The 19,921-nt window shown below is 39.8% G+C and overlaps 1 protein-coding gene across 2 annotated transcripts in view; it reads left to right on the forward strand.

Moving 5' to 3' along the window:
* LOC122797136 (serum paraoxonase/arylesterase 2-like) overlaps window positions 1-19,516 on the forward strand; it is a 695,627-nt gene extending 676,111 nt beyond the window's left edge. Inside the window, exons 8-10 of one of the 2 annotated variants that reach the window (XR_006364032.1) lie at window positions 4,710-4,838; window positions 16,005-16,311; window positions 17,096-19,516. Coding sequence is in view for 1 of the 2 variants with exons in the window: in XM_044065936.1 (XP_043921871.1) it covers window positions 4,710-4,838; window positions 16,005-16,187 (312 nt within the window). In the remaining variant the exon portion in view is untranslated. Of the gene's footprint in view, window positions 1-4,709; window positions 4,839-16,004; window positions 16,492-17,095 lie in introns of those variants that run through there. The other variant, XM_044065936.1, reaches the window with a different exon arrangement.
* Window positions 19,517-19,921: the final 405 nt, after the last annotated feature.

Consider the following 19,921-nt stretch of genomic DNA (forward strand, 5'->3'; position numbering starts at 1 on the left):
ATAAGAACAAAGTAGTGATATAATTCAAATACATACCTTGTTAGACTGAAAAAATATACATGAAATACTGAAATGCACATGCCTGTTACGAACCAAATGCCAAAAACATTAAATAATACTTTTGGTGGTATCTACCAATTTGTGCTTAGTTGATGATTCCAGGTATAATGTGATGTACGCAACCTTATCTTCGTGTAATATACGGTACAGCATTACAAGTCTAAGCTGGGACCAGTCATAATTTCAGTTATTAAAAAATCTGTTTTTCGGAGAAATCTATACGAGAGCATAACTATTCATTGATGTACAGATATATCAAAACATACTTCATTGACAGCAAATGGTCAAAAGGGAAAAGCACTGATCCACAAAAGATTAAAAAAACAATGCTAAACCAGTGTTTTTGCAGAGGGACAAGCTGCCTGCAGTCACAACCCACACTCCCTGCTACTTACCAACTCCGAGATCATATTACATTGTAGAAAGGGCACGTTCTATATTCCCCAGTGTACTGGAAACTGTGTGAGAAAGTCAGAACAGTTCAACAGTTATTTTCGATCAACTGCACCAGTTTTCTCACCCGTTGATGTCAAACAACTCTGACAGTAAGATATGCATTCAGATCATATGTGAAAATATATATATGTGTGTATAATATAGATGTATAACAGGTAGATATGATCACACACACATTACTCAGTAAAGGTGTATGTATTCTGGACAAATGCTATATTCTACAGGCTAGGCAGATGTCATAGGCCATTTGAAACCAGCCATAATGTAAAATATTAGGGTTTGAAAGTGAAGGTCCATGAACTCCTGCATTTGGCACCTTTGTATAAAAAGCAATATGGCAGAGTCCTTATGAGATTTCAGTATGAATTTTTCAGGTAGTTAACAGGATTATCAGCTGTAAAACAAACAAGACTGGTAGTGTACCCATCAAAATTTCATTGCAGTTAAATGCTAAACTTGATCCCAATACTTGTAACTGTTTCAGATTATAACCTTTGATCTACGACATGTTACAAATGAAGGGAGAAAAACTACTGAAATGTATTGGATTGGATTTTGTACTCCTGATGTAATGACAACTTACTAAATATATATTGTGGGTCAGAACTGTAATTTACATCCACAGAAGCCGTATATAACCCTCAATTGGTTACCTCTAGGATCAGTGCTGGGTTCTGTCCTATTTGTCATTTTTATTGCAAACATTCAAGCCAATATCCATGAAGTCTGGGTGATCAAGTTTGCAGATGTTTGTAACCTGGGCACTGTTATCCACTCATCCAGTGATTAAATTTCTCCAAAAAGGCTAGAATATACATATTCCTAGTGTACTGAAATGGTCTCAAGCTAAATGCAAAACAAGTGCAGCATAGACAAAAAAGCTGTTTCATAAGATTGCAAGGTATTTATGAAGATAAGTCTGTCTCATTTGATCATCATATTCCCACCATAGTCAGGGCATCCTTCTATCTAGAGCCCAGTTAATTTCCAATGGAATATCTCCAAGATCCAAAGAAGTCATCCTACCACAATAGTTTTCCTTTATCAGAGTCATCATCAAATACAGTGTTCTCTTTGATACATACAAATCCAAGCATATCACTCCCCTGGGAAGGTCCCAATGATTAAAAAATAAATAAATAAAGGCCTTGCATCCAATATATATCATAGCTGATTATAACTCTCCCTGTACTCATAAGTGCAGCAGTGTAGGTGTGGTTGATTTCACTGGCTGCATTGAGGTGACCTGTGCCTCATACTTTGAGCCATGAAAGATTATGCCATGTTTGACTTCCTTTTTCTTCAGAAAACCTGTAGACCTACCATTACATGAACCAGTGACCTAAATTTACACCAACACATAAACAAGACTCACTGGAGGGAGAGGTTCCTTATTCAACATATTTCCAGCTTATGCAATAAGTCACCTTTACAGGTCAAGCAAAGAACTACTTTGTCAGCCTTTAAGGCTCGTGTTGATGATTTGATGGGCAGACATAAATTTTCACCAGGGTTATCACTTGATTTGGGAGCTGGACACTGTTAAGTACTTATTAAGGTTAGCAATAACTTTTTAAGCTCATCTGGCTAGTTATGGTCCCCGTGATCACTTGCCTAGTATTGCTCCTATGTTTTGTCTTTCTAACGGAAACTTGAGGATAATTTAAAATGTCATACTTTGTAAGTTAAATACCTATGAACTCCTGCACTTGCTAGTAAACAGCCATGTTTCTTTTCAATTTTGATAGTTAAAATAAAACTTTGATAGTTAAAATCAAATTTCCATTAAATTCTAATAGGATACTTGGATATAAAGGGCAGCTAATTATTCTGCCGTTACTGAACTGGAAATAACCTTAAATTGTTTTGTGTCTGATATATAAATAAAGGGGTCTATGTCACATGATTTTCAGAAACTAGAAATTCATATGGTAGAGACCATATGATCGAGTTTCTGAAAACTCGAACATCAAAAAAAAAAGACAAAAATCATTTGAACATCTAGTGTGATGGTAAGTTTACTTAAACAGCTATAGTTTTTTTTAAGTATTTGATAATTTATTATATTTATATGTATTGCATTAATTTATTGATTTCTAATATCTCCTCATTTTTTATTTGCGTTATTGAAGTGTGTATTGATTTTATTTATGAAATATGTTGAATTTTACTTTTATGCAAGTTATTTTTATATAAATATTTTTTTAATCATTTGATCCATGAAAGTACTTTAAATAGCTATTTTTTTTGGTGGGGGGGGGTAATTGCGCTGATGAAGTTTTTCTCCAGTAGGACAAGACAAAGTATGTAAGTGCTGTGATTAAATGAAGTGATCCTGAAGTTTCATTTGCTGGTTCATAAGTGATCCTGAAGTTACATGTCCTGGTTCATAAGTGATCCTGAAGTCATGTGCTGCTTCATAAGTGATCCTGAAGTCACGTGTGCTGGTTCATAAGTGATTCTGAAGTTACATGTGCTGGTTCATAAGTGATTCTGAAGTTACATGTGCTGGTTCATAAGTGATCCTGAAGTTACATGTCCTTGTTCATAAGTGATGTCCTGGTTCATAAGTGATCCTGAAGTCACATGTCCTGGTTCATAGGTGATCCTGAAGTCACATGTCCTGGTTCATAAGCGGTCCTGAAGTCACATGCACTGGTTCATAAGCGGTCCTGAAGTCACATGCACTGGTTCATAAGTGGTCCTGAAGTCACATGCGCTGGTTCATAAGTGGTCCTGAAGTCACATGCGCTGGTTCATAAGCGATCCCGAAGTCACATGCGCTGGTTCATAAGCAATCCCGAAGTCACATGCGCTGGTTCATAAGCGATCCCGAAGTCACATGCGCTGGTTCACAAGCGATCCCGAAGTCACATGCGCTGGTTCACAAGCGATCCCGAAGTCACATGCGCTGGTTCACAAGCGATCCCGAAGTCACATGCGCTGGTTCACAAGCGATCCCGAAGTCACATGCGCTGGTTCACAAGCGATCCCGAAGTCACATGCGCTGGTTCACAAGCGATCCCGAAGTCACATGCGCTGGTTCACAAGCGATCCCGAAGTCACATGCGCTGGTTCACAAGCGATCCCGAAGTCACATGCGCTGGTTCACAAGCGATCCCGAAGTCACATGCGCTGGTTCACAAGCGATCCCGAAGTCACATGCGCTGGTTCATAAGCGATCCTGAAGTCACATGCGCTGGTTCATAAGCGATCCTGAAGTCACATGTACTGGATCATAAGCGATCCTGAAGTTACATATGTTGGTTCATTTCCTGGTCTTGTAAGTCTGTAATGATATCGTGGGCTTGGTGAGAATGGAGAGACTTGACCTAGAGATGACTGTTAAAAGGTACTAGAAAGGGAAATTGATATTTGGCAGTTTTAGTTAGCAAAGGTGCATCTGAATGCAAAATAGATTCTAATCAGCAAGATTCTTTGGGCTTGAAGGAAGTGAGTGCCAAGTCCTGTGTCATATGTAGTTTTTTACAGGGTCTTAGTAATAGCAGGGCATGATTAGCACGTGAGCAAAGAAGGGTAATATTTACAGATGATAGTCTGCCAGCAAGGTAAAGGAACTAATTGAGATTTAATAGCCTTTTAGCATTTTGTAATGTACAGCAGTGTTGTTTGTAACTGTACAAATTTTGTCTAAAATAGTTTGACAAGATGATATTTTTTTGTGGCTGGAAATATAGGCAGGGGTGAATACGGTATACTCTAACTGAACTAAATGGATTCCTGCACTTGCCTTCTAGGGAAATGAATCCTGAAATGTTTCATAACCAGAAAAGTAGAGTTAATTTTACATTTTGTTTAGCTATGTGAAGGTCAAAGGATAGGGACCGAGTATGTAAGCTAGAAGGCTGCCTTCAGTGATCTTCCAGAGTGTCTCCCAATAGACCAGTTAGTAGAAGTAAGCTTGGTTAATCATGCTGACTATTGGTTACAATAGTAGTCCATTACTTTTTATTTCCAAAGGAGAATGCTGCTTAAAGTGGAGCTAAACACTAGTTTGGGGGAGGAGGGAAATTAGTTTCCATTTCTAATAGCTAGTATCAGATATATTAAGGGAGCACTGTAAACCACAAGTATTTAACAATAATGGAATAATGAACTCTTATTTTATTTACTGTATTGTTGACCATTGTAAATGGTAACTTTTTAACATTAAGAATGTTTTATTTTGTTAGGTACTGACAGTGGAGACATTGGCAGATAATCTAGATGTTGATCCAATCACAGGAGACCTGTGGGCTGGCTGCCATCCTAATGGCTGGAAACTTTTTGTGTATGATCCTGAAAATCTTCCTGGGTCAGAGGTCAGATTTTTCTGTTTAACATTTTTTTTATCCTAAACTTTGCATAAGTTGTCTAATTTTGCATCTCTTGAGGTCATGATGGTAAATGATTATTTTGGGTATGCGTAAAGCAATTTTTGAGATGCAAGCTGAATTGGTTCTTTCCTTTGGATATCTTATGAAACCTTCATATTTTCAAAGCATTGAGTGAATTTTTACCTTACTTAGCCCTTAAAATCATAGAGGAAACACATGCATCTTTTCAGCATACATTCATTGATTATTCTGGTACGTCAAGGATCTTTTTCCATATAGACTCAATGTATAAGAATTTGTTTGGGTAATTAAGCAGAGTCACACAGGCAAATTATTAGAAATTAAATCCCTGAATGTATGCAGGTAGAATCCATTTAAGTGCAATGTAATTACTGTGTAATAGAGAAGTGGATACCAGTTTCATGGCATAAAGGGATAAAGCCCTGATTGTGATACAGGTTACTTGAATTCAGTCAGTGACTCAGATATCTGTAGGGGCTGGCAGGTAAGGGATGGGAGTGAGCATTCACTGTTGACTCGCCTATCCTAGGGTTTCTGTTGTATGCTGAAGGTCTTGGGTTTGAGTCCCAAATAAGAGCTAATATTTTCCTTTCACATTTATAGGTCCATAGGGTAAGTACTAGGCTAGTTACCCTTAAAGGCCATTTTACACCCAGCAAATTTCCCTTTTTGTGATCAAAATAGCCTATCCCATTTGGTTATAGTTTGGCCTTACTCATCCCATGGTTGATTATAATATAATTATATATTAACCCTAAAGAGAATAACGTTTATCATACCATAGATAATTTGAGAGGATCTATGCATGGGATAAACCATTTAGGAGCTGCCTCTGTCTAATAGTAGTAAATGGAGCAATCCTGGAGTAAATTTTCTGTTTCCCATCCACAGAGCTAAGATATTCTTCATTTCTCACTGCTGCAGTCATCACCATTGGGTTATCCATGCTGTGGTAGCTGTCGGTCCAAACACCAGAGTCAAGGTTTTGTGTGTCGGCTGCTGTCGCTTGCTGGGTGATGTCAGGTCATCCAAGCTATAAGGAGAGCAGACAACACCATTACCTCAGTCTTTCTTGCTGTGGAGCATGTAGCAGAAGCAGTTTGCAACAGTGCCAGTCGGCTGTTTCCAGATTTCGAACTTCAGCTGAAAACATCTAAAGCTAATTACCCCATTGGGGATCCTTCCTTTTTCCTGCACTAGCCGATGTTCGAAAAAGTCAATAACTGTCTCGCCTGTGGAAAGCAAGTACAACAATGAGACTTCCATTCTTACTGCATCACTTGCTTAGGCCCAGATCATGACGTAACCCCCTGTTGGTTCTGTGCCCTCTTCAACACTAGAATTATTCATCATAGAGCTCTGTTTTGTAGCCAGTTATTTTCGCCTTCTGCCTCTGAGTACTGATATGGCATCCATCAGTCAGCAAACTGCAGATATTCAGAAAAAACGTAAAGATAAGGATAGAGACAGACTGAATAAGGCCAAGCCTTCTGATGATACCACCGCTAAATGGGTTGTCAGTTCTTCGGAATTCAGTGAGGCACTTTTGCAGCCCCTGATGCTTGACTCGATTTCTTCGCATGCCTCCACTGAGACTCTTTCGGAAGCCTGTATGCCGCAGATGTCTGAATCGTCTAACAAGCCTTTGGCTGTCTCGCCCTCAGTTGGGTCCGGAGCTGTGAAGCAGGCACCAGCTTCCGAGGATACCGCTTGCACTTCGGATTTCACTTCAAGGCCTTCTCCATCCCTTCCGATGGCACCGAGGGATATCCTTTGGGCCAGACTTAAACCCACTCCAAAGAAAACAGCAAAAAAGTCTCCATTCCACTACTCCTCCCCCTCCTCAAACTAGAATGCTTAAAATGGCAGAGGATCTCATCACTTTCATCCGGGGTAATCAGGACTCCAGCCAAAAGGAGAAGGGATCCATTAGATTCAGATGGATCTGACTCCTCTGTCTTTGAAGAAGAAAATCCTCTTACTGCCTATGAAAACTCAGATGCAGAAGAATCTATCCCTTCTGCATCACCTCCGGAGGACTTTTCCTTTGGGGAAACCCTCCACACCCTCGGGGAACACTTTCAATGGGAATCAACAGATTTCCTTCAGTCCAAGAAAAGACTAAGAGAGTTTCTGGACCTACCCCAGCATAGGCCCTTGGCCATCCCACCCATCTTGGAGGTGGTAGATGATTTTAAGATTATAAGACAGATGGAAGCAAGTAATATAATTTAGTTTGTGAGTTTGATAATATATTTATATTAAGGGTATTGTCAGTATGATGTTACATTTTATGAACATTATTAGTTTAATAATGGTTTTTATTAGGTTTAGTCCCAACACAATAACATTATCATTAAATAGTTGTTATTATCATTAATTATTATCATACATTTGAATTGTATATACTTATATAACAATATGTTTATATATTTATTATTTATAGTTAGGCAAAGTGTGGATACAGCTTTAAATGCACCAAAGGAATTTGGCGCCATAAAAGTTATTTAAATGCTGAGATACTATGGCAGTTAGTTCTGAAGAAGCCTACGTTAGATAGGTGAAAGCGCTTAACTCATTGTAATCAGACGAAAAGTTTTTGGTTTTTTATTGTCATTATATGTGTGTAAGTTGTATTAGTAAATTAAAGTTTTAAACTTTTGATCAGCGTACTGCACTGCGTTTCCTCTTACATCTGTTGCATAGAGAAGAATTTCCGAGAACTACCACCTCCAAGAGGGTACCCAGATCTACCTCCAAACCAGTGGGCAGAAGCACTAAAACAAGTGCAAAGCCTAATAACCCTAGCAGCAGTAGAACCTGTGCCTTCAGAACAAGTTGCAAAAGGATTCTATTCCAGACTATTCCTTGTTCCCAGGAAAGAGGGAACTTGGCGTCCCATCCTAAACCTATTCTTTAGCAATACTTTCCTGGTAATCCCAAAAGTCAAAATGCTTACCTTACAACAGCTTCTACCTATTCTGCCAAAAAAAGCTTGGATGGTCACCTTAGACCTAAAAGATGCTTACCTGCACATTCCAATAAGGGAATCATGCAGAAAATTCTTGTGCTTCAGAGCAAGATCACTACACTTTCAATTCTCTGCTTTGCTGTTTGGCTTATCTACTGCTCCCAAGGTATTCATCAGATGTCTATCTCCTGCCATTGCCTTCTGCACACAAAACAATGTACAGATTTACCATTACCTGGATGACTGTCTCATCCAGGCAGACTGCAAGGAACTACTCCTGCAGCACCTCTCATTTGTAAAAACCCTACTCACCTCTCTGGGGTTCACTATCAACAAAAAGAAATCAAAACAGGCACCTACCAGGAAAATCATATTTCTTGGAGCCTTGCTGGACTCAGAACAGCAAATGGCCTTTCTGTCTCCAGAAAAACAAAGTTTCCTACCAAAATACTTCACTACTCTGGCCTCCCAAACCCAGCTTTCTGCCAGGAAATTCCTGCAAGCTCTAGGGTACATGGCCTCATGCATCATCCTGGTACCTGTGGCCAGACTGCACGAGGAAAATTCAGTGGTACCTAAAGAACCTATGGTGTCAACATACTCAACCTCTGGACACGTCCCTGCCGGTGATCCCTTGCATAAGATCTGAGTTCTGCTGGTGGGCCCAGGCCTGTGCTCTGAACAAGGGACTTCCATTCACCCTCCATCCGTCAGACCAGACCATAACTACAGATGCTTCGAACATAGCCTGGGGTGCCCACCTGGAAGGAAGATGCGCCCAAGGTCTCTGGGATGCCCAAATACTTCCCTTGCACATCAACCAAAAGGAAATGATAGCAGTGCAAACCTCTCTGGTATCTTTCAGATTCTACCTCAAACCGGGGGTTCTCATAAAAACAGACAACAGCACAGTCATGTGGTACATCAACAAACAGGGAGGGATTCAGTCTTAGCCCCTGTGCAGACTAGCCATGAACCTGTGGCTAGCAGTCTCATCCATGGGACTACATCTTATAGCCCAATACCTACCAGGCATCAACACCACCCTAGCAGACCACTTAAGCAGAAACCTGCTGGACCCACATTAATGGCAAATCCACAGAGACATTTTTCTGCAAATTACCTACACATGAGGGACCCCCCCAGGTGGACCTCTTTGCCTCCCATTTAAATCACCAGGTAAAGAAATTCTGCACCAGGAAGTACCATCACCTGGCCTGGAAGGTTGATGCCCTGACCCTCCCTTGGAATACCCTCTTTGTGTATGCATTCCCACCTCTACCTCTCATTTCAAAAGTACTAATCAAGATAAGGGAGGAAAAACCAAGAGCAGTACTCATTGCCCCAGATTGGCCCAGACAGCATTGGTACTCACTGCTGGTGCAGCCCATCTCTCCACTCCCCCCCCTGGCAGCTACCTCTGATACCTCACCTGCTATCCCAGGGGGGGAACAGTGCTGCACCCAGACCTCCAAACACTCAAGCTGTCAGCATGGCTTATTCTACCATAACCAACAAGGAATCTATGTTAAGCAAGCAAGTCCTTGACATCATCACAGAAGCCAGAAGGCCCAGCACCAGAAAGTCTTATGCTGGAAAATGGAAACGATTCTGCTCCTGGAGCCAGTTTAAGGGGGCAGACATCCATCTGCCCTCCATTCCTCTTATTCTAGATTATCTGGCTGAGCTCCTTAGTAAGGGTTTCTCCTTCTCCTCCATAAAGATCCATGCCTCTGCCATCTTGGCACATTTTGATACAGACCAGCCATTATTCTCCCACTGTCTTGCCAAACAGTTCCTTAGAGGTGCCTCTAATATCAGGCCTCCCAGAAGACAGCCCACCCCAGCCTGGGATCTGATCTATGTTTTAGAAAAGCTTACTCTGCCCCCCTTCGAGCCTGTAGCATCCTCAGAATTAAAGTACCTCTCTTGGAAGACTGCCTTTCTCCTGGCTATCACTTCAGCCAGGAGAGTGTCAGAGCTTCAAGCTTTAATGGCCATTGAGCCATTTATAATCTTCCATGCAGACAGGGTCTCCCTGAGAACCAACCCCTCCATGTCAGAGGTGGTTTTGGATGTTACCCTCAACTAGGCCATCCACCTGCCCACCTTCTTCCCTAACCCTCAGAACAAGGGGAAAAGGATACTGCATTCTTTGGATGTGCACAGGCAACTCAGATTTTATCTGGATCGTACAAAGGCATTCAGGAAAACTGACCAGCTCTTGGTCAGCTTTAAAACAGGGCACAGGGGAAACCAATATCCAAACAGACCATTTCCAAATGGATAGCACTCTGCATCCAATTTTGCTACCCCTTGCATGGAAAACCTCTCTGGGACCAATCAGAACCCATTCCACTAGGGCAACCTCTACTTTCACAGCATTCCTTAGAGGGGTATCCACCAAGGACATCCTGGATGCTGCCACATGGACTTCAGTCCACACCTTCACCAAGCATTACCATCTGACTCTATTCTCAAAAGCTAGAGCTGGGTTTCCCTCTGCAGTTCTGCAGGGCATGCTCTTCCAATCTTAAGTTTCTATCAACCTTCCACCCTTCTCAGGTTTTGGGAATCTTCCCAATGGTGATGACTTTAGCAGTGAAAAATGAAGAACATAGTACAGTTGTGTACACTTACCATAAATGCAGATGTTCGAGTGTTCTCACTGCTGCAGTCATGCTTCCCTCCCTCCTTCCCCCTGATATCTGCTGTCCTTATTTCTATGGGAGTCTCTCACCCCAGGACTATTACTAATTATTAAAATTGGACTTCTTTGGTTGGTTAAGGCAAGAAAAACTGAGATAATGGTGTCACCTGCTCTCCTGTATAGCTCGGACTACCTGATGTCACCCAGCAAGTGACAGCAGCTGACGCACAAAACCTTGACTCTAGTATTTGGACTGACTGAGGGCTGCCACAGCATGGATAACCCAATGGTGATGACCGCAGCAGTGAGAACACTCGAACATCTACATTTATGGTAAGTGTACACAACTGTACTTTGCACTTGAATATGGACAGGGATGAATTTTGTTTTATGTGGATGGGGAATGTGTTCCACAGACAGAGTCTATGATTCTAATAGTGTCAAAGCAGAGGGCCTTCTCTGTATATGTGTGTGTGAGTAATCTGACCTTCTTCACTTTGCTAGGGGGTTCCTAGCTGAAAGGAAAAAACCTGTTAAGGGAAAACTCAACAGCTAACTGTCCAGATGCTCTTGTTGGTCTAGTGCCATAGATGCCAGCATGGTAGCTTGCCATGAACGGATGCTGGAGGTCTTGCTTTCAAGTCTTAAATTAGAGCTAATATTTTCCTTTCACTTCTATGATTCTAATACTGCCTAAGCAGAAGGCTCCTGTATATTTGTATGTTTGTAAGTTGACCTCAATTGTACTGAGTGTTTCATAGCTAAAAGGAAAAGTTCTTAAGTGACGACTCAGCACCTAACTGTCGAGAGGCTCTTGGTGGTCCAGCAGCAGGTACACCAGCATAGTATGCTCAAGATCTGAGGTTTGAACCCCATGAGAGCTTATACTTTCCTTTCACTTCTAAGATTCTTGGGGGGAGTAAAGTGACTCTGGCTTGCCACTTGAGTGACACTTAACCAGAAGCACGTGGTGTATGCTTGGAGCATGAGTGTGTGATTATGCTTTGCCTGTGTGCGCGCACATAAACCAGAAAAGTAAGCGGATGTGCATTTGTTGAGGTCAGTAGCATGGAAATGGATCTGAGTAATGCTCCAGTGGGAGATACAGGCCACCTCATGACTTGTAAGCTGGCTAGCTTTATGACCAAATGAGCTAGGAAGGCACCCTGGGCAGGAATGAAAGGGTCACAGGACTTTCATCTAACCCAAGGATGCCTGGCTCTCACCCCAAAGGAATGAGTGGGCAAGATGAAGGTACTGATGCAATCGGAGATCAGACCAGTCTTATATAGATTGAAAAAAAGGTGCAGATTTTTGAAATTCCTTACAAGTTGGAATAAATATTAGTCCTGCAGATTTCTTTACTTTTTTCTTGAACAAGTCTGTAGATTAACTTTCTAATTTTGGTAGCAAATGTTATGTTTCAGCAACTTGTTATTTTCATCCTAAGTTGATATATGAAGGTAACTTATTCCAGAAGTGTATCACTCTGTTTGCAGATAAATTCTCAACTTTTTGTTAATGTTGGGACCTGTTCAGTTTACTGAAGAAAGGAACTAATTTAGACCTCAACATTATAATATATAGGTAACTGTTTGGGGTCTACAAACCATAATTAGATTCTATCACATTCTCTTATGTCAGAGTAAAAATGGATGCAGTTTGAACTTATTGTAGTTTGAAGAAAGGTAGGCTGGGACAAGACCTACCTTACGTCGGTGTCTAAGCTTATGTTCAATTACTAGTTAGTTGGGGGTCTGTGACATTGGTGGAGATACTACTTTTTATAAGGGAAGTCTTTAGGTTAGTTTTGCATTCAGAAAAGAGTGCCGCCTCCTTGCCTTTTTCTTGGATAAACATTACTATACTTGTATCCAGTGAGATGATTAAGGTTTGGACTGTTGTCTTTAATGCAGTTTAGGTTGTAGGTATAGAGAATGCAGTCAAGCTGCTCTGATTTATCTTTTATATTTCCAGCATTTAGTAGAACAATTTTATTAGGGGGTATTAGTTTTGGTGTGGTTCAGAAGGTTGATGTTTGGTGGGAACTGAAGGGGAAGCCAGGTTTTGTTTCAAGTTAGTTTTGGGTAAGAAGAATATTTATTAATTGGAGTGGTAAATGTTATGTCCAAGCGTTGAAACGTGGACTTAAAGGGAGGTTGTGACTTCCTTCTTAAGGATAGAATGGTGAGATGGATGCAGTTGTGTTTGCCACTGTATAGTACAAGAATTGTATTGATGTTTTTATGAAGGGAAATAGAGGAACATGTGTCACTGGAAAAGGAATTGGTGGATGTAAAGGTATTAGGTTTGTAGAGGGTTAGTGAATGAAGTATGGTTGTGTTGACTTTCTTCTCTTTACAGAGTGTGTGCTTAAAGAAAAGAAAGGAGTAGAAAGAAACTGATAGCTTGTACCTGGTGACAGTGGATGTTTGAGGGCGTGAAGGTGATTGTGGAAACGGTGATTGTGGAAACGGTGATTGTGGAAACGGTGATTGTGGAAACGGTGATTGTGGAAACGGTGATGGTGGAAACGGTGATGGTGGAAACGGTGATGGTGGAAACGGTGATGGTGGAAACGGTGATGGTGGAAACGGTGATGGTGGAAACGGTGATGGTGGAAACGGTGGTGGTGGAAACGGTGGTGGTGGAAACGGTGATGGTGGAAACGGTGATAGTGGAAATTCCTACCATTGAGATCTGAGTTGAGTAGGTGGATGCACAGCTATGGCTGATGAGAGGAACCTGTACTAACTCTACTAAAAAAAGTAAAGAGGTTGTCTGAGCTTGTTTTGGTTGGTGTTGTGTATGGCATGGATGCTTTTTAACTGGTAGTGTAGTAGATGATGTTTCTTGTGGTTTAAAAGTGTAGGAAAGTAAAACATAGAAACTGAATGTTTTGTAGGAGCCTTGGGAACTCAACTAGTATGGGAAGTAAAATGTTAGGTCAGCAATTCTGAATTTAGGTATAGGAGGCTTAGTCAAGGTAAATATTTTAAGTGTGCTCAGTGTAGTGGGTAGAGGAATGAAGGACTAGGGTATTTTGGATACTGGTTAAAGATGAAAGGCTTTTGAAGAATCTGTTATCTGCTTCCTAGCACTGAGTGTTGCTTTAAGAAGGTGTGTGATATGAGGAAGGATTGGGCAGAGGGTAATAGCTATATGTGTCAGAAAAGGTAGAATAGGTGGGGAAATGGGGTTGGGAATGAACAAAGTGGGCCACAGCTCCAACACTAGTGAACATTGATCAGACTGCACATGCTCAGACCAACAGCTATCTAGGCTGATATCGTGGAATGAGTAAGGAAAGGTTTATATAAGGGCATATTTATGATTCCAGGGTCTTCAACAAAGGATAACACAAAACTGTGCTTAGCAGAGCCACATAGTAACAAACCTTAGGCTAAACTCACTGGGAGAAGAGGATAGTGCCTAAAGTAAAATGAACATCCTTACTGTTTCCAAGGGTATTTTAACTGTACTCCAGACAGCCGATACAAATTCTGATGTTGGCACAAAGTCTTAACCATAATTAGTGAAAGAGGCCATATGACTGTGGTATCATACGTCAAAAACATCCACCTTGAATCTTGCAGGATCTAGCCATACTTAGGCACAATTCAATGGTGTGTTTCTTTTCCACAATAGTAGAAGAGAGGTCACAGTCATACCACCTGAGTTGTTTTCCCACTGGGAATGTCTGTACCCAAGGTGGCTGTACCAGTAATCCACAGAAGGAACTAGATGCACATCTGTTATGTCAATATTCCTTCTTTACAGTACTGGGGGAAGTAGGAGGGCACAAATTTACCAGCTGATTTAATTTCCTAATTGGAATGTTTGAACTCTAGGACTCTCCTAGAAGTCCAGAGAAGGAATAGGGCACCTTTTAATAGCATATATCTTTTATTCCAGGGGAGGGGGTCACAAGCTTAACAGCTGAGTTGAGTTTCCAAAGGAAATGTTTGTACTGAAGAGCACTGTACCAGTAATCTCAGCAGCAACATAGCAGTAATCCCGGCGGCACCATTCCAGTAATCGCGGTGGCACCATAGCAATAATCCCGGCAGCACCATACCAGTAATCCCCAGAAGGAAGCTAAGCAGACTTTGGCAATTTATATTTCTTTTGAAAAGAGTAGTGGGAGGCAGTGACTGGCTTATCAACTGAGAGGGGCTCCCATTGGTAGTATTTGTAAACAAGGAGCTGCATCAGTCTTCCACAGGAGGAGGCCACGTGTACTTTAGTGGTGTGTGCTGCTTCCTTACAGTGGCCATGGTAGTCTTGGCAGGTCAGAGGTTTATCAGCCAAGTTTAGATTTACTTGGAATGTTTATACCCTGAGGGAGCTGTACCACTAATCCAGATTTTGAATCTATGCACTGTATCACACACCCAGGTTCAGATGATGTAGGAACTTCATATTCCTACTAGCAGTTTACGGGCAATTATTAAAAAAAATTAGTCAGTGAAGAGTGAGGTTGTGTTTTATGTATGTTCTGCTTAAAGGTAAAAAAAAAAATAAAGTAGGTTTTTGTTTTAAATCTTCAAATCTATATACAAAATAAATAGGTTTTATTTTGTCTGCATTGTGTTATGCATAGATGGAAATTCAGTTTCTATCACTGCAGACTTACTATTGTATGCATATAGATTATTTAGGTGGGTTATGTTAGTTCAGAAACTAAATGTTGGATAAACTTTTTATTAAGTTCAACATTGTTGAATTTGTTTTCATCAGTAGTTGCTTGTGTTGCTGAGTGCTCTTAATTGCTGGGACACTAGACGTCTGTCGTGGCTGTATTTAGAAAGATAGAGACAAGGGACAGAGTGTCTTTCCATGGGAAGGGGGCTTTTGTTTCACAGTTCTGTTTGAGTCCCCTAGATGGTGTAACTTGTTAACATGCAGCATCCTTTTCATAGTTGTCTTTTATTTACCATTCAGCTGCTGACAGCACATCTGCTCACTGACGAATGTCTGTCTGTGTATTCTAGTGCAAGACACTTGAATGCACAGACTGTCTACAGATTTACTTTCTCTTTGCTTCTGCAGCCTTAGAGGCAGTATATTTATAGTTCAGTGATGTGAGAGCAGAACTCCCATGCCAGGAGGCAGGGGGGGGGGGGTACGGGCTTGCCCTTACAAAAAAAAAAAATGTTTTTTAAACTCGGTGCCAATCATGAATATAATGTTAGTTGAGTGATTGGGGAGAGTTAATGTAACTAAAGCAATTGGTGTTTGCATGTACAATGTATACCCCCGTTTCACTTACTGTTACCTCATACATCATTAAAAAAATTACACATTACTGCACATACAGCTATGCAGGATGTAGTCAGTTGCACGACAATGCTAAGGGTGTTCCACAGCCTAAAAATGTGCTCAATAAGTTGATCTGAACTTACCACCTTATAATGCTAAATGGTAGGTGCTGTGTACATTTAAAAAAAAAAATCTGAAATAACCTCTAGCAAAAACTGACTTGCTGTATGTTTCTCATCTTCTTCAGGTGATCCGCATCCAGAACATTCTATCTGATGAGCCAGTTGTGACTCAGGTGTATGCCAACAATGGCTCTGTTCTTCAAGGCTCCTCAGTTGCGGCAGTATATGAAGGGAAACTGATTGTAGGCACGGTCTTTCATAAAGCTCTCTTATGTGACCTGAATGAACCAGTACAGGATACGGAATAGAGAATTCAGCAGCAACAGTCATCATGTCTCTTAACCGTCCCTCTCAAGTGTATCTCATTACAAAGAACATACTTCATTTGGGATCTTAAAAAATTCATGTTCCTCAAAGTTCCCCATTGAAAGGGTCAGTAACACATTCACTATTCGGAATTTTTAAACTGATGTCCACGGTAAATAAAAATGAATCACATCAGTTCATTAAAAGATCTTTTTTATAAATATAACCATCCTATGACCGTCCTAGTTGAAGTTTAATAAGCCATTAGTATGTGTTCCACATTTTGCCCATTTGTTCTACATTATGAAGGCTAGTGTTCCTCATTTTAGTGATAGAAGGTTGAGAGATATGCACCTAACTGCTGAAGCAAAAATAAAAATACTTTGCAGCAGCAGTGAGTTGTGTAGATACCTGGCTGCTCAGACTACAGGTTTTTAAATATGGGTGTTGGGGCATTGATTTATGAAGACATTATACTAAATGCTTGCCATTTTTTTTAATAAGGTAAAAGTACATTTGACATTTCTTTGCTAAAAGAATGCAGTTCTTAAATTGAGTTGATGAAATAGATTAATACCACTGATTACGTCCCAAAAATTATTTGCAGCCAAAACATTTTTAGCTTGCCAATCAAAAGAGAGAGACTTCAAACACCTTCTTGTACATGGTTTGACTCGTTTTTCATATTTGAACATATATACCTTGTTAGTGAAATTATTGATTATCAAAATAAACTTGTATTTTAAACTTAATAAACTACTCTGTAGCAGAGATGGGGAATATAATAGAAATTAATAGCTACTGTGTAGTAATTAAATTACCAGCTAATTAGATGCCCAGTCACTAAGCTATATTACAGCAACAGATTTATTGTAATTATTTTGTTTTTTTTTTTTTTTTTTTTATACAGCAAATCTATAAATAGTACCCACCTTCTGCAGTTCTCACCCTGTATCTGTGTGTTGAGACAGGAGTACAGCTGTATCATTGTCTTTAACTATGCAGTTATTCGACCATTGTGTCAATGATGTAAATAGACCTCAAATATTCTGGAGTTTGCATATCTTCATCTCTATGTAATTATGGACAGCATTTTGCTTGGGAAGCCCTTATGAGGTCCAACGGTGGTGTTCTAATTTCATATAGCCAATCTCTGACACCTAATGAAACCTTCTGCCCAGGGATGAAGTACTGTAATCACCTCCAGGCAACGTGCACAGCTTCAAGTAATCACCTCCAGGCAACGTGCACAGCTTCAAGTAATCACCTCCAGGCAACGTGCACAGCTTCAAGTAATCACCTCCAGGCAACGTGCACAGCTTCAAGACACCAAGAGAGGCTTCCCTGGAATGTACTTGATTTTGGATTTCCTAAACCTCAGTGGATTTTTGTTAGGGTACACTGGTTGCACTAACCCAGCATCACAAATCCTGACAGAACCTTGTTTTACAACAAAAACAATCTGTGGAGGAAAAAAAATATCTAAAGGGAATGTTGAGGTGCTTTGAGTTCATAGTTCATGGTATAGTACAATGTCTGCACATTTATTTGTATCCAATTGTATCCTGACTCACAAGTGAAAAATCATATAAAATAGTGTGACAGTTTAAGACTCAATTTTTTATTAATTCTGCTGAACTCTTAAATGTAACTTTTATTGTGGTATAGTTATACCTTCTTTATTATACACAGGTAAAGTGCAACTTGTATATATTAGTACTCATTGTTATACCCAGTTTCACTCAGTATATTGCAGAATATTTAATTCACTCTAGTGTCCCAGTGTTCTACAGGAAGGTTCTGAAGAGGTTAATGTCAGTACGGGTAAAACAGTGGTGAAAAGAAAGGGGTTAAAATCATACATATCACAGGATATGTGTTCTTTATTGAGTATCATCTTCAACAATCCCTAACTATGGAGCTGGCAAGAGAAGGAATATATAATTCTCATGTACACACTTAAAATTACAAGGAAAAAAATAGAATATGTTGCACATCCATTTAACATTATCTGGGAGGTATAAATGTTCCACATGAAACAGGCCATTTAAAATCCTTGGGATGGAGGTTGCTATACTGGGTTGCTGCAGAAACAGTGATGGATCAGAGTTTCAGCTTGGATAACAGACAGACTACCTGTAGGACATGTATTTGGGAGCTGGTGGCTGATGCAGTTGCACTTTGCAGATCTATGCACACATTTGAAAAATGAAGTTGAATACTGAGTTGCACTTAAAAGACGTATGTACACATTATGTTGAGGATAAAACTGAAATAAATGTGTTTATCGCCAGGAGCTTGTTAAAAATCTGATAAAGGTGGTTTATAATGTAGTAGCAGCATACAGTGGAGGTAGATATGGTAATCCAGTAAGATCTGAACAAGTCTTGTATTACCTGAAACTGATAAATTGAGTCAATCTGTAACACTTCTGTAGCTATGAATAATACATTGTTCTTTTGCTGTGTAATGGCAAAACTAAGACATACCGCACTATTTTCTTTAGTTTCTAGACTTCTGAATTGACTTCTGAGGATTTAAGCTATTTGATATTTAAACTGACTTCTGTCTCAATCTTCTTGGTATCTAAACTGAATTCTGTCTTGCAAGTATTTCTCTTAATACTAGAGCCCTGTAAACTTCCTACAAATTTTACATGCCTCCTTAACTGTCTTTGTGTCAAATGTTCTGCACATTCTGTTAGCGAGTCTCATCCTGATCGATGCTTTATTCACACGGTCATTTCACTGAGCTCATTTGTATTTTTCACTGAAACATTCATTTCTGTTGAAACTGCACATAAAATGTGAAATATAAAATGAAGATATAGTCCTTTAATGGCTGCATTTCTAGATCTGTGACAAGAGAATACTGTATTTATGTAGGATTTTTTTCTGACAAAGCTATATTTATGCAAGTCCTTATCTTACACTGAGCCTTTTCTGGACTTGGAACATATTTATGAAATTTAGTTGGCCACAGTGGGTACTATATTTCATCCCAAGGTGTCCAGTTTCTAAAGTTAATAACTGAATGTAACAGTTGAATTGTTTAATTTTGTTTGAAAGATGTAACTGTGAAATTTGCTGTTTTTGAAAGTTAGATGGCCTTTAATGCATTGTTACAGGTTTGGTGCCTGTCCTATAATCTACACATCATACCCACAGAATGGAGGTATCCAACAATAAGGACGTCCATCTGCATCTGATGATATATAGCTGCTGTTCTCTCAAAAAAATGATAAACGTTTGATTAAAAAATGCTGTAGACCAGATGTTTTGTAATCATACCATGAATCTTTTTTTTTCTTTGAATAAATGTTTTGAGTAAATAGTGGTGTACATGTTTCTCCATCATCTGCTCTAGTTTCTATATTGCATTTCTATCTCACTAAATATGAGACCTATTCTTACATGCCCATTATCTGCGTTCAGAACTTTGGTATCCTATATTAAACATGCATTTTATACCAGTAAATAAAGCTTCGAAAACTGAAGGTACAGATAATAGATTTTTTTTGGGGGGGGAGGATTGTTGTACAGAGCTGGGCAGAAGTAGGCTTATTTATTTCTTAGATGGTGACCCTTAAATATGTCATGTCTTGTTTCTCTACATAGTTTTTAATGGTGCCTAAAATTAATGAAAGTAACTTTTCAGATACAGAATGGCTTTGCACGGAAAGAGTCATTGTCTGATGTTTGAACAGCTTATGTATAATAGTACCCAAGCATTTTTT

This window comes from Protopterus annectens, chromosome 3.part0 (assembly GCF_019279795.1).
Source record: "Protopterus annectens isolate FY-2018-M chromosome 3.part0, PAN1.0, whole genome shotgun sequence".
Lineage (NCBI taxonomy): Eukaryota > Metazoa > Chordata > Ceratodontiformes > Protopteridae > Protopterus > Protopterus annectens.